At 41.0% G+C, this 13,559-nt stretch overlaps 1 protein-coding gene across 7 annotated transcripts in view; it reads right to left on the bottom strand.

Annotated features, from left to right (window-relative positions):
- ORC4 (origin recognition complex subunit 4) overlaps positions 1–13,559 on the bottom strand; it is a 115,465-nt gene that overhangs the window by 76,514 nt on the left and 25,392 nt on the right. For 4 of the 7 annotated variants that reach the window (XM_033947321.1, XM_033947323.1, XM_033947324.1 and 1 more), the window contains exon 3: positions 8,699–8,775. The exons of 2 other annotated variants lie outside the window; for them this stretch is intronic. In XM_033947321.1, the coding sequence (XP_033803212.1) occupies positions 8,699–8,775 (77 nt within the window). Of the gene's footprint in view, positions 1–4,864; positions 4,910–8,698; positions 8,776–13,559 lie in introns of those variants that run through there. One more of the 7 variants, XM_033947328.1, reaches the window with a different exon arrangement.

Genomic DNA, 13,559 nt, shown 5'->3' with positions numbered 1-13,559 from the left:
TGCAGGGTGGGGTTAGGGGGTCGCCGTGGCCAGGAGGACTTGGGCTCCCTCCTGGCCCGATCGTGTCGGGGAGTCGGGGGGGCAAGAGGGCTTGAGCTCCCTCTTGCCCCGATCGTGTCGGGGAGTCGGGGGGGCAAGAGGGCTTGAGCTCCCTCTTGCCCCGATCGTGTCGGGGAGTCGGGGGGGGCAAGAGGGCTTGGGCTCCCTCTTGCCCCGATCGTGTCGGGGAGTCGGGGGGGGCAAGAGGGAGCCAGGCGGAGAGAGGGCAGTTAAGCGCAGTGCCTGCGCGGAAGGATGCAGCTCGGGCGACTTCGTTGTGTGAAACGAAGTTCGTTGTACGAATCAAGACATAAAGTTCGTTGTGCGCAGCGTTCGCTGTGCGAGGCGTCCGTTATGCGAGGCACCACTGTATATTGAACAGGAGCGGTCCCAGCACCGACCCCTGCGGAACTCCGCTCGTGACCCCATGCCAGTCTGAGTAATGGCCCTTCACTCCAACCCTCTGTTTCCTGTCTGCCAGCCAGTTTTTGATCCATCGGTGGACCTCCCCTTGCACCCCGTGTCTCCACAGTTTTTTAAGCAATCTTTCGTGCGGTACCTTGTCAAAGGCTTTTTGAAAGTCAAGGTAAATGATGTCAATGGATTCTCCTTTATCCACCTGTCTATTTACTCCCTCAAAGAAGTACAATAAGTTTGTGAGGCATGACCTACCCTTGCAGAAGCCGTGCTGGCTCGTCTTTAGCTGTCCATTGTTTTCTATGTGTTCACAGATACTGTCCTTAATCAGTGCTTCCATCATTTTTCCCGGGACCGAGGTCAAGCTCACCGGCCTGTAGTTCCCTGGGTCCCCCCTTGAACCCTTCTTGAAGATGGGCGTGACATTTGCAATTTTCCAATCCTCCGGGATCTCTCCAGTCTTTAAGGATAGGTTACATATTTGGCGAAGTGGCTCTGCTATTACGTTCCTTAGTTCCTTTAGTACCCTTGGGTGAATGCCGTCCGGACCTGGCGATTTGTCGCTCTTTAGTCTGTCTATCTGCCTGAGGACATCCTCTTGGCTTACCTCTAGTTGGACCAGCTTTTCATCCCGATCCCCATTTACGATGTCCTCCGGTTCCGGAATATTGGATGTATCCTCCCTCGTGAAGACTGACGTGAAGAACTTATTTAACCTGTCTGCTATCTCTTTTTCCTCTTTTACCACTCCTTTTTTGTCTCCATCATCCAATGGCCCCACTTCTTCCCTTGCCGGTTGCTTCCCCTTCACATATCTGAAGAACGATTTGAAGTTTGTTGCTTCCCCCGCCAGTCTCTCCTCATATTCCCTTTTAGCTTTTTTAACCACACGGTGACACTTCCTTTGGTGTTCTTTGTGTTCCATTTGGTTGTCCTTTGTTTGGTCCTTTTTCCATTTTTTGAACGATGTTTTCTTGTCACTTATCGCCTTTTTCACTGCAGTTGTTATCCACGCTGGGTTTTTTGTTCGGTTTTTTTTGCACCCCTTCCTGAATCTGGGGATGTACAGGTTCTGTGCCTCTTGCACCGTGCCCTTGAGTAGGGACCAGGCTTTTTCTACAGACTCCATCTTCCTTTCGCTACCATTGAGTTTCTTTCCCACCAGTTTCCTCATGCCATCATAATTCCCTTTTTTGAAGTTGAGTGCTGTCGCTGTGGATCTTTTCACCTTTGATGGTCCAATTTCCAGCTTGCACTGGATCATGTTGTGATCGCTGTTTCCTAGGGGTTCTAGCACCGCCACCTCCTTTGCAGGTCCCCCTAGCCCATTGAGGATTAGGTCGAGAGTTGCATCCCCCCGTGTTGGTTCCGTGACCAGCTGTTCCATGAAACAGTCCCTCGTGGTTTCCAGGAATTTGGTCTCCCTTGTGCAGTTTGAGTGTCCAATACTCCAGTCTATCCCAGGGTAGTTGAAGTCTCCCATCACCATCACGCTTCCGCTTTTGCATATCTGCCTCAGCTCAGCCTCCAGGTCCTGGTCGAGTGCTTCCGTTTGTCCAGGTGGGCGATAGTACAGGCCCAATTTTATGTCTGCTCCAGCTCCTCCAGGTAGCTTAATCCATAGTGATTCCAAGTCGTCCGCCCTTACTGTTGTTTCTATCCTGGTTGAAGGTATGGAGTCCTTTATATAAAGCGCTATTCCTCCACCCTTCTTGTGTGTCCTGTCCCTCCTGTAGAGTTTGTACCCTGGTATGGCCACATCCCATTTGTTGTCGTCAGTCCACCACGTTTCTGTGACTCCTATTATGTCCAGGTCCTTTGTATTGGCTATGACTTCTAGTTCTCCCATTTTGGCTCTTAGGCTCCTAAGTAATAATAGTAGTAATAGTAGTAATAGTAGTAATAATAAAAATTTTGATACAAGTCTTTAAACCCTCTCACAAATGTATCTTTTTAAAATGGGGAACTTACAAGGTCTATTACATGCCACAATAGCGATGCTGCTGTAGTAAATTCCCCGAAGCCCATTCAATTCCTATGGGCTTCAGTGCATTTGCTATGGTAGCATCAATACCACAGCTTTATAAATGGGGCCCTTAATTCTTTAACGGAACAAAGGAATAGATAGGCCTTGGTTTAAAGAGGCGTCAACAGTATCCATCAACCAAACCAACAGTCTCAGTGCACTCTTTAAATAGACCAGTACTGGACCATGTACTGAAAAGTAATTCTTGAAGCACTTACGAGATGTTTAATCCTATACAAAGAAAATAATTCTTCTTCTAATTTAGGAGATGATCCCAACTAAAGGCCAACCAAAACTTCTTTTTTCAGTTTCATCCAAAACAGAATTGTAGCTGAAGCTTAGTGCCTGATTTCAGCAGTCAAAACTAAAAAATAAAGTTTGGTTGTATGAATGCGACCCAATGAGGCCACTGGGGATTTGTAAGAGCTTGCGGTTGTAGTAACTTCAAATATAGGCTGACAACTGGAAAAACCATTTTAACAAGGGCTTCCCAACTAGTCTGGCACATTTAGGAGGGACATTTTCTATATGACGTACAAATCAAAATTTGGACATTTTGCGGAAGACGTAGAAAAATCCAGAAGTGAACATGATCATTTTTAAAACTGCAAAAGACCTATTTTGATTTTTTGGAGAGTTTAAATGGTCATTTTTCAGATGTGCATCTATCTTTTTGATCCATTAAAAAAACACACACATTCAAAAGAAAAATACACAAAACAAGCCCTTGGGATGTAGGGGGTGGGGTGGGGTTAGTATTCTTAGTAAACTGGTCACACAGACATCCCAGCAGAGCACCTCAGTTAACTGTACATAGAAGATCCCAGGTACACAAGTCACCAAAACCTCCTTGAATTGTACTGTGAGCCCTCCAAAACCCACCCAATACCTACTGAACCCAACTGTACATCACATCAATATGATGGTACAGTAGGTTTTAGAGGGCTTACACCTTCTATCACAATGTACTAGTTAAGAATGGGATATGGGCCTGGAGCCCCTTTCTCTGCAATCTACTGAACTGATCACCAAGTTACTCCAAAGACCTGCTTGCTGCCACTAGAACTGCGCTTAACATTTGAGGCTTGTATACAGGCAATATATATACTGTTTCATTTACATCTTTGTGAGCGGGGGCATGCTTATATCCCTCCAGTGGTCATCTGGTCAGTTTGGGCACCTTTTTTGTCCCTTATGCATTGTTAATATAGGTCTAGCCCCTAAACGTCCAAATCGTACCCTGGACATATTCTAAAATGTTTGATTATGGTAGAAAAACGTCCAAAGTCATAAGCTTGCCCTAGTCTCACCCAGACCACACCTCTAATATTCCTTCAAGAATTAGACAATCTGTGGATTAACAGTGTGGATATTCATCTAGAAAATAGGTTTCAAAATAGAGATTTGGAAGTATTTGGCGAGAGAGAGAGGGAAAAAAAAAAAAAAGTGTCCATCTGCCCCTTTAGGACACTTTTTGGACTTTTATTTTATTTTAAATGAGCCCCTTAGTTCCCAAGGCAATACAGATGAAGTTAAATATCCTGACGCCAGATCTTTGTGAAAACGTGTTAAAAAATATATATATATATCAAATCATTACCACCATCTTTTTATGCTTATCCAAACTATGAACAGGAGAAAGCACCAATATGTTTCCCAATTTTGTATTTAGTTATAAAACTGATTAAAGACAAGCACGATACAGATTCTTACTAAAATAGGGTAAAGGAATCCAGACATTATACTCAACTGATACACAATCAAGAATGAAAAAAAGCCCAGTGATGTTATTACATGTGAGGATTAAATACTCCGAAACATTACAATTGAGAGCAATACATTTCTCAAATTATTTTCTAGTATATAAACTTCATTTCATTGTATTATTTCCCTATTAACACAATAAGGTAACGGTAAGGTAACGGTACTCGTTCTTGAAAACAATCATTGAAGGTTCCTCTCTCATTGGAAACTTCTGTACGCTACAAGTTTGATTAAAATGCTGCGTCTTCATCATACCCAACACAGCCTGGTAATTCTTTAGAATCACCCAAATAGTATTCAAGCCAGAATATATAATAATTTAAATAAAGAAAAACCATATTTTATCTTCAAGTAAGCACCTCCACACATGTGGATCTCAGCTAATGAAAAACTAAATGCCACAGTGCTTTTAACATAGCTAACAAAGGAGCAGTTGCAAAAGTCAACAATTTACATCAGGCATGGATGTTATATTAAAAAATATCATCCTAAAAGCCCAGACCAGATACATTCCATGTATTGAAAAAGGAGGAAGGAAGGCCAAATGACAGCTAGCACAATTAACAAGTGAGGTGAAGGAAGCTATTAGATCTAAAAAAACAAACAAAAAAACCTCACCTCCTTCAGGTGGTACCCAGAATTATCTTCTGTTACAAAATGATCCTGTTAATGAATTACAAACCAGTATCAGTAAGCTGATCCAGGAAGCATTAGGAACTGGCATGATCACCAATGCGGAAAGCCGTTTCCTTCAAATTTCTCATTCCAGGACTCCAGTGTTCTACACCGGCCCCAAGATTCACAAGTCTCTTGGGTCCCCTCTGGGTAGACCCATTGTTTCTCTCAAAAATACAGTATCAGAACCTTTACCCCAATTTTTGGACCATTTTCTCTAACCCCATGTGGGTAAAGCCAAATCCTTTATCAGGGATACTACTGATTTTCTCTGCAAACTACATGATCTTGAACTTTCTACTTCCGACATTTATCTGGTGACTCTAGATGTGAGCACATTGCACTTTCACGGTTTTGATGTAGATTTTTGTTTTGGGGAGTTTATTACGCTTTTACTCCTCTTTTTTCACTTGGTTTGAATGTTTGTCCAAGGTTTATACGGTGTTCTGGGTTAATTAATTCCACAAGATTGGGCTATATGATGTATGGGGCAGTTCTTTTTTTTTTTTTGTTCAAAATTTTTATTAAATTTTTGAAAATACAAAAAGTGATGAGAATAAGATGCAAAATATAACAAGGAGATGTAAAGAAACTAAACATATGCATCTGGAAGACAATAAAACTCTACTATAAAAAATTTATGCAAGTAACGCAGCATCAATAAAGGATGAAAGGTGCAAGGAAGAAAAGAAGGAGAGAAAGGAAGAGAAATGAAGGATATAAGTAAATGGTTACTGCCTGGTACTCATCATCTATGAGTTACTGCCCAGACCCAAATTTTACTTTCACAAAGTGAGTTGTATCCATACTGAGGTCCATTACATTAATTTTTTTCCAGTATATAGTAAAGTTCAAACATTCTCGCCAAAGGAAAAAGGGTGTTAGACAATTACATTTTGGGCATTGGATTTAACATTGACAACAGATTGTCTTTTGGGTTTTAGTTTTATAGCGTTTTGAATAATTTGTAATGCTTTACACTGTACTGTTGTAATCCCTAAATAAAAGGCATTGCAATAGGCCAGTTGTGATAAGACTATCGTCTGTACGGAAATCATATGTCAACATCAATTAGTCCCAGCACCAGCAAACCAGGTAGCTCAGTAGTGGATGTTGGAAGGAACAACTGGGCTTTTCTGTATGCCACCACTGCTTAAATACCTGCTCCTCATACATGTGCCAATTTGGAATGCTATGTCTACCTTCTTAATATGTGCCTAAGAAAAGTGTTTTCTATATAAAACATGGCCTCTTTGACTTTTAAGCCATACCAAGTACATCAAACATCACAGTTCTAGCCTAATCCATCCTTTGCACAGAGTAGTCTTTTCAATTCAAGTGGAAAAAATTCAATCAAAAAGGCAACTATTACAAATAATTATAAAATAGTCAAAAAGGGATTAAACCAGGCAATATGAATACTATATAAAAGCATTAAGGAAGAATAGAAGCCTGCTTCAATATAAAATAAAATTTTCCATAAGATAGGACAGAGTTCTTTTAGAATGAGGCTCTTATACATATTTAATGAGCTCATCTAGAAGAGGTGTGTCAGGAAGCAGTGGAACACACTTGCACCTTACTGTGGAGCTGCCCGTGGTACTGAAAAGACTTCTGCAGACACTGAGGTGACCCCAGCATTCATGTTCCACTCCACAACAGTGTACATAGTTGTCCCCTTCCTCCTACTATTGCATTCTAGTAGTCTTCTGGATCTACTGACTCATGGACTGGAAGAGAAATTGTTAAGAAGGGGAGATTAGCACCCATGTAAGTGAAATGGGGGCGAGAGGCAAGGCTGGCTCAAAAGGTTATAAAGCCCTAGACCATTTTTGTTGTCACCCCTCCTCCCCCAATACCCCCCAGGCCAGTTCCCTTCTTGCTCCTCTGAGGCTAATGCTCTGTCCCAACAGATGCTGCGAGGAGGAACCTCCCTCCTCCAACACCAACAATGATGCTAGCCCTTCCCCTCATGGCAGCTGGCCTATGAAGCAGCAACCTGTAGGGACTGGGTAGTAGCGTCACAGGATGTAGGAATTGAAGTGTTTTCAAGCCATCTCATATCTTATGGGTCAGTGATGTCACAGCCTTTTAGCGCTTGTGAACTGGGCCAGAACCTCACTTGGTCCATATGTTAAGCTGGACCTGGTGAGACGGTAGGCAAATGCTAGGACTCCTGCAATAGCTTTGCAGGCATCTTGTAAGTAGCAGATTTCCATGTCCCTCCCCTTCTTCATCCACTTACTCCTCCTCCCACTTATTCAAACGATGAAAGCACCAGCACCTACATGCCCCAATACTCTGCATGGATTTAAAGTTTAACAGGAAGCAGGGCTTGCAAGCATTCACTAATTAATGGATTGCACTGGGCAGAGGACACAGTGAAGGGGGGGGGGGGGGTAAGAGGAGAGAGTAGCCCTGTGCGACTCCATCCACTGACGACATGACCCCATTTGGAATTCCAACCCATAGTTTGAAAATTATTGGACCAGAGCATATCCCTAAGATACAGTGTAGGAATTTATGTTATAATGGACTTGGTGTGTAGCATCAAGGCAAAAATAACTGAAGGTACAAATTAGAGGGAACTACTGAAAGTTATTTTTGGAAGCATGAGTATTTTACTGTGCAGCTATTAACTCTGATGGCATTTTAAAATGTAGGCATTTAATAAATTTAAAAAATAATTATAATGCATCATACATTGTATCTATTACTATAAGCTGCCTTTAACTATTGTTCAGAAATACCTATATAGTATATAAAACAATTCCAATGAGAGTTCTCAATTTGTTTTAAGTTCCCCACCCCCCTGCCAAACTATACACTTTCCCAATTTTCGAAGTCTAATAAATCCCACTCATATATCATAGAAGACTTGAGTAGTCCAATGGTTAGAGCAGCAAGCTGCAAACCAAGAGAAACAGACTAAAATCCCACTGCAGTAACTTATGATTTTGGGCAAGTCACTTAAGCCTCCATTGCCTCATACAAACTTAAGATTGTAAGAACTCTGTAGTACCTATTGCAACTAGATGTATAACTTGCCTTGAACTACAAATGGGGAGGGGGATAGAACACATGAGCTAAATCCAAATTATTTTCCTTGTGAGCAGTGTAGGGTCTGGCCCAACTGATAATTTCAAATGCTGGGAAATTTTTTCTATAGGTTACAGCAATATTTCTAGAAATACCAGCATCCCTGCCACTTTCCCAAGAGCTTTACCAGGTACTTCCCCTACGCTCCAGTATCAGTCCCTTTTAGGAGAGTGAGTGATGGTTGGGGTGGTAAGTTATATGTGTGGCACTTACCTATCAGCCTTCCCCATCCATTACCTCTCTCTTTTGTTTTCCTGTCTCAATCAGGCCCAAGAGCAACATAATGCCGTATTGGTTAATGTCAAAGAAACCAACCTCTGCACCTGCCCCAAGTTTTCTAGTTGCTAGTGTTATGTGGGGTTTAAGGTTGGTATGTCCATAACTCTGATGGCTTGATCCTGTTTTCACAACCCACTAACGTTCCTCCCTTCCCTTGGGGACCTCTTATTTTACAGGGGAAAGGAAATTCTGCAGACACAGAGAAACCATATGTGGCAGAGATGGCAAATAAAAAAAGGTATAAACCTTGCTCAGATCATTCATCCATGCACAGAAAAAGGTTGGTGGGCTAGAAAAATGGGCCCAAACTTAATGGCTTGGGGGGTGGGGGGGGGGGGGGAAGAAGTGCTGATCTAGTTAAACTAAAAAAAAAAAAAAGTGTCACAATGCCCAACTTACTTGTGCTGAGATTCTAGTCCAAATTGGTTGCCATTGTTGTTCTGGTGACAAAATCTCTCACGTAAAATTTTTTGAACCTATGCATGGTTTACAAAAAGAAAACAAGAGCCCCAAAAAGATATATAAATCATCCAGATATACATATTTTTGGAAAGAGGTCAATACAGTCTGTATAAACGAAGAGAGAGTCTGTGTTTTAGCTGTTGATTCCTACTTCCTGTGAAACTGCAGAAGGGTATCACTTTAAGAACTTGAACTTCTCCCATTCTGCAGTAGAGAACAGTTCCATCCTTAGTTGGCACCAAAGCAATCAAACTCCAGGCACTGGGAACTTCCCCAGATACAAACTTATTCTGCTCTGAAATTTAGGAAATAGAACAATGATCAATTAAAAATTAACAAACAATAAATCAGTCACAAGATAACTAAGAGCCAATCTGGCAAGTGCAACAGGGGCTAGGGAACTCGCAACCAAACAAATCCTCACTCAGCAGGAAAAGGTATAAAATGGAAGAACAGACCAACTTGTATCTTTCTTCTCATTTCTTTATTGAAAATTCTTCATTAAACATTCTTGCTCCAAGCAAAAGATACGACCCATGTCTTGAATCTACTTAAGGAGATTCCTGAGGAGGAATTTCCTTTCATACTAGTGTCGTTTGATGTAGTATCTCTATATACATGTATACCCCAAAATGAAGCCATAGAGGTAATAAGAGATTTTTTGGAAATTCACCCTAGACCTCACCTCATCCCTACAGAGTTCTTAATGCAACTAACCTCTTTAGCATTAAAATAAAATTATTTTTTATTTGAAGACAAATATTACATCCAAAAAAAGGGTGTGGCTATGGGTGCCACTTTCGCTCCCTCCATAGCGAATCTATATATGTCCAAATTCGAACTTGAATGGGTAAAGAATTCACCATATTCAGACCATATTTTTGTATGGCGCCGGTTTATAGATGATGTTATCATGTTATGGAAGGGGGATGAAATTGATCTCAAGAATTTTGCACAATGGCTAAATTCATGAGATGAAAATTTAAATTTCACCATGACATACTCGAGAATTAAGTTAAATTTTTTAGATTTGACCATTGAACAGCATCAAAATTTCTTTAATACAGATGTATACTTTAAAGATACAGATAAAAATACATTACTATCTTATGATAGCAGTCATCCCAGCAGTTTAAAGAATAGTTTACCATTCTCACAATTCATTAGACTCAGGAGGAACTGTTCAGATTTCAAAAGTTTTAAGAAACAAGGAAAAATATTAGAACTTAAATTATTGTCTAGAGGTTATCCCCAGAAAGTGATAAAAAGGGCCTTTAAAAGGGCGAAATATTGTAACAGAGAACTGTTGTTATTAAAAGCATCTAAAAATAATGAAGAAGAAAATGACACTATAACATGTGTCATTAGACATAATAACTTTAGTAATATCATCTCTAAAACTTTAAACAAATTTTGGGATATCGTTACCATTCATCCTTCTCTGCAAAATTTGAATCTGAGAATAGCTTATTCCAGAGATCGCAATTTAAAAGAGATCTTAAAAAGTAGTGAAAACAAAGGTAGTGCTAAGGACAATAGTTTACCTAAAGGGTTTTTTAAATGTCTCTCATGCAATATTTGCAAAATGAGCATACAAACAAAAATTTGGAAAAACCCTTTAGATAATAAAGAATTTAAGATTAATCATTTTTTGAATTGTAGATCTACTTTCATCATCTATATTATACTATGTCCTTGCAATAAAATATATGTTGGGATGACTACTAGAGCATTTAAAACTCGTATACAAGAACATAAATCGAATATTAAACGGTCTGTGATATCTGAACCTATTGTAGAACATTGTATATCCCATCAGCATAAATTCGAAGATCTTCAATATCTAGCGATAGACCATGTGACAGAGGATAAGAGAGGAGGTGACAGGAAAAAGAAGTTAGCACAAAAAGAAAGTAAATGGATTTTTAGATTAAGATCCTTAGAACCTTTGGGATTACCGTATTTTCGCGGATATAACGCGCACCTGTGTAAAACGCGCACAGGGGTATAGCGCGCAGAAATCACGATGATATGTACCAAAACTTTTCTATACCGCGCTCAGGCATATAACGCGCATGATGCCCGACGCTCCTTTCGCCCGCCCTGACTTTCCGTGCGCTGTCCCGACTCTCCGTTCACCCCCCCTGACTTCCGTGCACTGTCCCCCCTTGAAGTCCTGTCCCCCCTTGAAGGTCTGTCCCCATCCTGAAAGCCTGATGCCCCCCCCCGACGTCCGATACATCCCCCCCCCCCGGCAGGACCACTCGCACCCTCACCCCGAAGGACCGCCGACTCCCCAACAATATCGGGCCAGGAGGGAGCCCAAACCCTCCTGGCCACGGCGACCCCCTAACCCCACCCCGCACTACATTACGGGCAGGAGGGATCCCAGGCCCTCCTGCCCTCGACGCAAACCCCCCTCCCCCCCCAACGACCGCCCCCCCCCAAGAACCTCCGCCCGTCCCCCAGCCGACCCGCGACCCGCGGCCTGAGGCACATGGGCCAAACCCGACCATGTGTCTCAGGCCGCGCCCCCAGGTGGGACCTAAGGCTCCAGGGCCTATTCTGATTGGCCCACGCGCCTTAGGCCCCACCAGTAGGCGGAGCTTTAGGACGGATGGGCCAATCCGGCCTCATTCCTTCGTTGGCTGCCTGCCGGACAGGCGGGTTTGGCTCCCGTCTGTCCGGCCAACTTCCAAAGGTACGGGGAAGGGGGGCGGGGGGGTCGTGGGGGTCGGCCAGGGGGGTCGCGGGTCGGCTGGGGGGGCGGTCGGAGGTTCTTGGGGGGGGGGCGGTCGTTGGAGGGAGGGGGGTTTGCGTCGAGGGCAGGAGGGCCTGGGATCCCTCCTGCCCGTAATGTAGTGCGGGGTGGGGGTAGGGGGTCGCCGTGGCCAGGAGGGTTTGGGCTCCCTCCTGGCCCGATATTGTCGGGAAGTCGGCGGTCCTTCGGGGGGGGGGGGGGGGATGTATCGGACGTCGGGGAGTCGGCCGGGCAAGAGGGCTTGGGCTCCCTCTTGCTCCGATCGTGGGTGCGGGTGCGGGTGGGAGCGCGTGCGAGCGGTCGTTCGGGGTGGGGGTGCGAGCGGTCCTGCTGGGGGGGTGAATCGGGCGTCGGGCGGGGTGGGAACTATGTTTAAAAACTTTTCTATACCGCGCTCAGGCATATAACGCGCGAGGGGTATGCGCGGTAGGTAAAATCGCGTATAACGCGCGCGTTATATCCGCGAAAATACGGTAAATAGTTTTATAGACTGGAAACCTTTCCTTTAGTTCTCTATAACGTTCTTTATGTTTTTCAGTTGTGTTGTTTCACTGTGTAGCGTACGGAAATCCCAACATTAACATTTTCATTATTTATTTCTTCTTTGAATTTTTCGCCTTTTTAATTGCGGGCGATTAGACTAGAGTATATCAATCTATTCTTTTTCGCAAACGCATGCGCTGACTAAGATACTCATACATATACATCACATGGTATTTTCGTACGAGTCAACGCATGCGTCTGTGCCTATATAAACTCAAACAATATGGCCGCAGTACGCTCCTGCCCTGAATGTATTAGGAAGCTAAAATGAGGTTGGTAATTTTAACGGCACCATTAAGGAGATTCACTGAAAGAGTTTAAATTTTTTAAAGGTTTAGAATTGAAGTAAGATGCACTATTGCTCCATTGTAAGTGTAAAAAAGAAAATGTCTTTTCAATGAAGTTATATCAATCACTCGGTTTGTTCTCTTTAATCAATGATGAATGTTTTGTCTTTAAGGGTTTTTTACTATTTTTAAATTTTCTATGATTCATATTAGCTGTTCATGAAAGGATTTTACTCTGTAGCTACACATATACCAATGTAACAGGCTGATTGTTTAAATAGAAGTATGTTTTAATGTTTGATTAGGATGTTTCTAATTAGTATTGAAAGTTACCCTCTATAAATAATTTAATTAGCTTTATCTATATAAATATCAACTCTTTAATGAGATAAATAAATATAATCTTGTGAATAAACGTGTATTACATGATCTAGCAATTAATTGATAATCAATGTGGAGAGATAAGATAAAACTTTATGTATTATATATATTTTTTAATTTGTTAATATTTTAATAATAATTCGTGGATAATTTAGATTTTTGAGTTTATATTAAATAGTTTATTTTGATATTAAAGAGTCTATTCTGAGATTGACTTTCACTAATAAATTTTTTGATATTAAAAGAAATAATTTATGAATTAGGTACAATTAACTAATTGATTAATTTTCATTAATTCTCAAAATTGAACACTGATTAATTCTTAAAATTTAAACACAGATATCTTCTGAATGGTTAATAGATTTTTAATGATTAACTGATGTATTTAAAAATTATGTTGAGTTAACTAATTGATTAATTTTGGATAATTGGGATTTTTAGTTTATATTAAATAATCTATTTTGAGATTAAATAATTTATTTCGATATTAATATAAACTAAAGATGTTATTTATTTAGTGTTTAGAGTTAATTAACTGATAAATTTTTTATAATTGAACACAGGTGTCTTTTGAATTGGTTAATGGATTTTTTAAAATTTTTTAATTAATTGATAAATGAATTATTTAAAGTTAGTTAGTGGTCAATATATATTTTTATCAGCTCTTACAACCAAACACAAGGGTTTTCTGATGGGTAATGGATATTTTTTATTAAAAATTCTGAATATCAATTTATAAAATTTCTTTATATTTTTTATTTTAATTTAAAATTGTATGCTATATAAGACCTAGAATTAATTCTTTATTATTATTAATATATTTAAT

This window comes from Geotrypetes seraphini, chromosome 5 (assembly GCF_902459505.1).
Source record: "Geotrypetes seraphini chromosome 5, aGeoSer1.1, whole genome shotgun sequence".
Lineage (NCBI taxonomy): Eukaryota > Metazoa > Chordata > Amphibia > Gymnophiona > Dermophiidae > Geotrypetes > Geotrypetes seraphini.
Note: the sequence above shows the minus strand (reverse complement) of the source record. Positions and strands in the feature narration are given on the sequence as shown.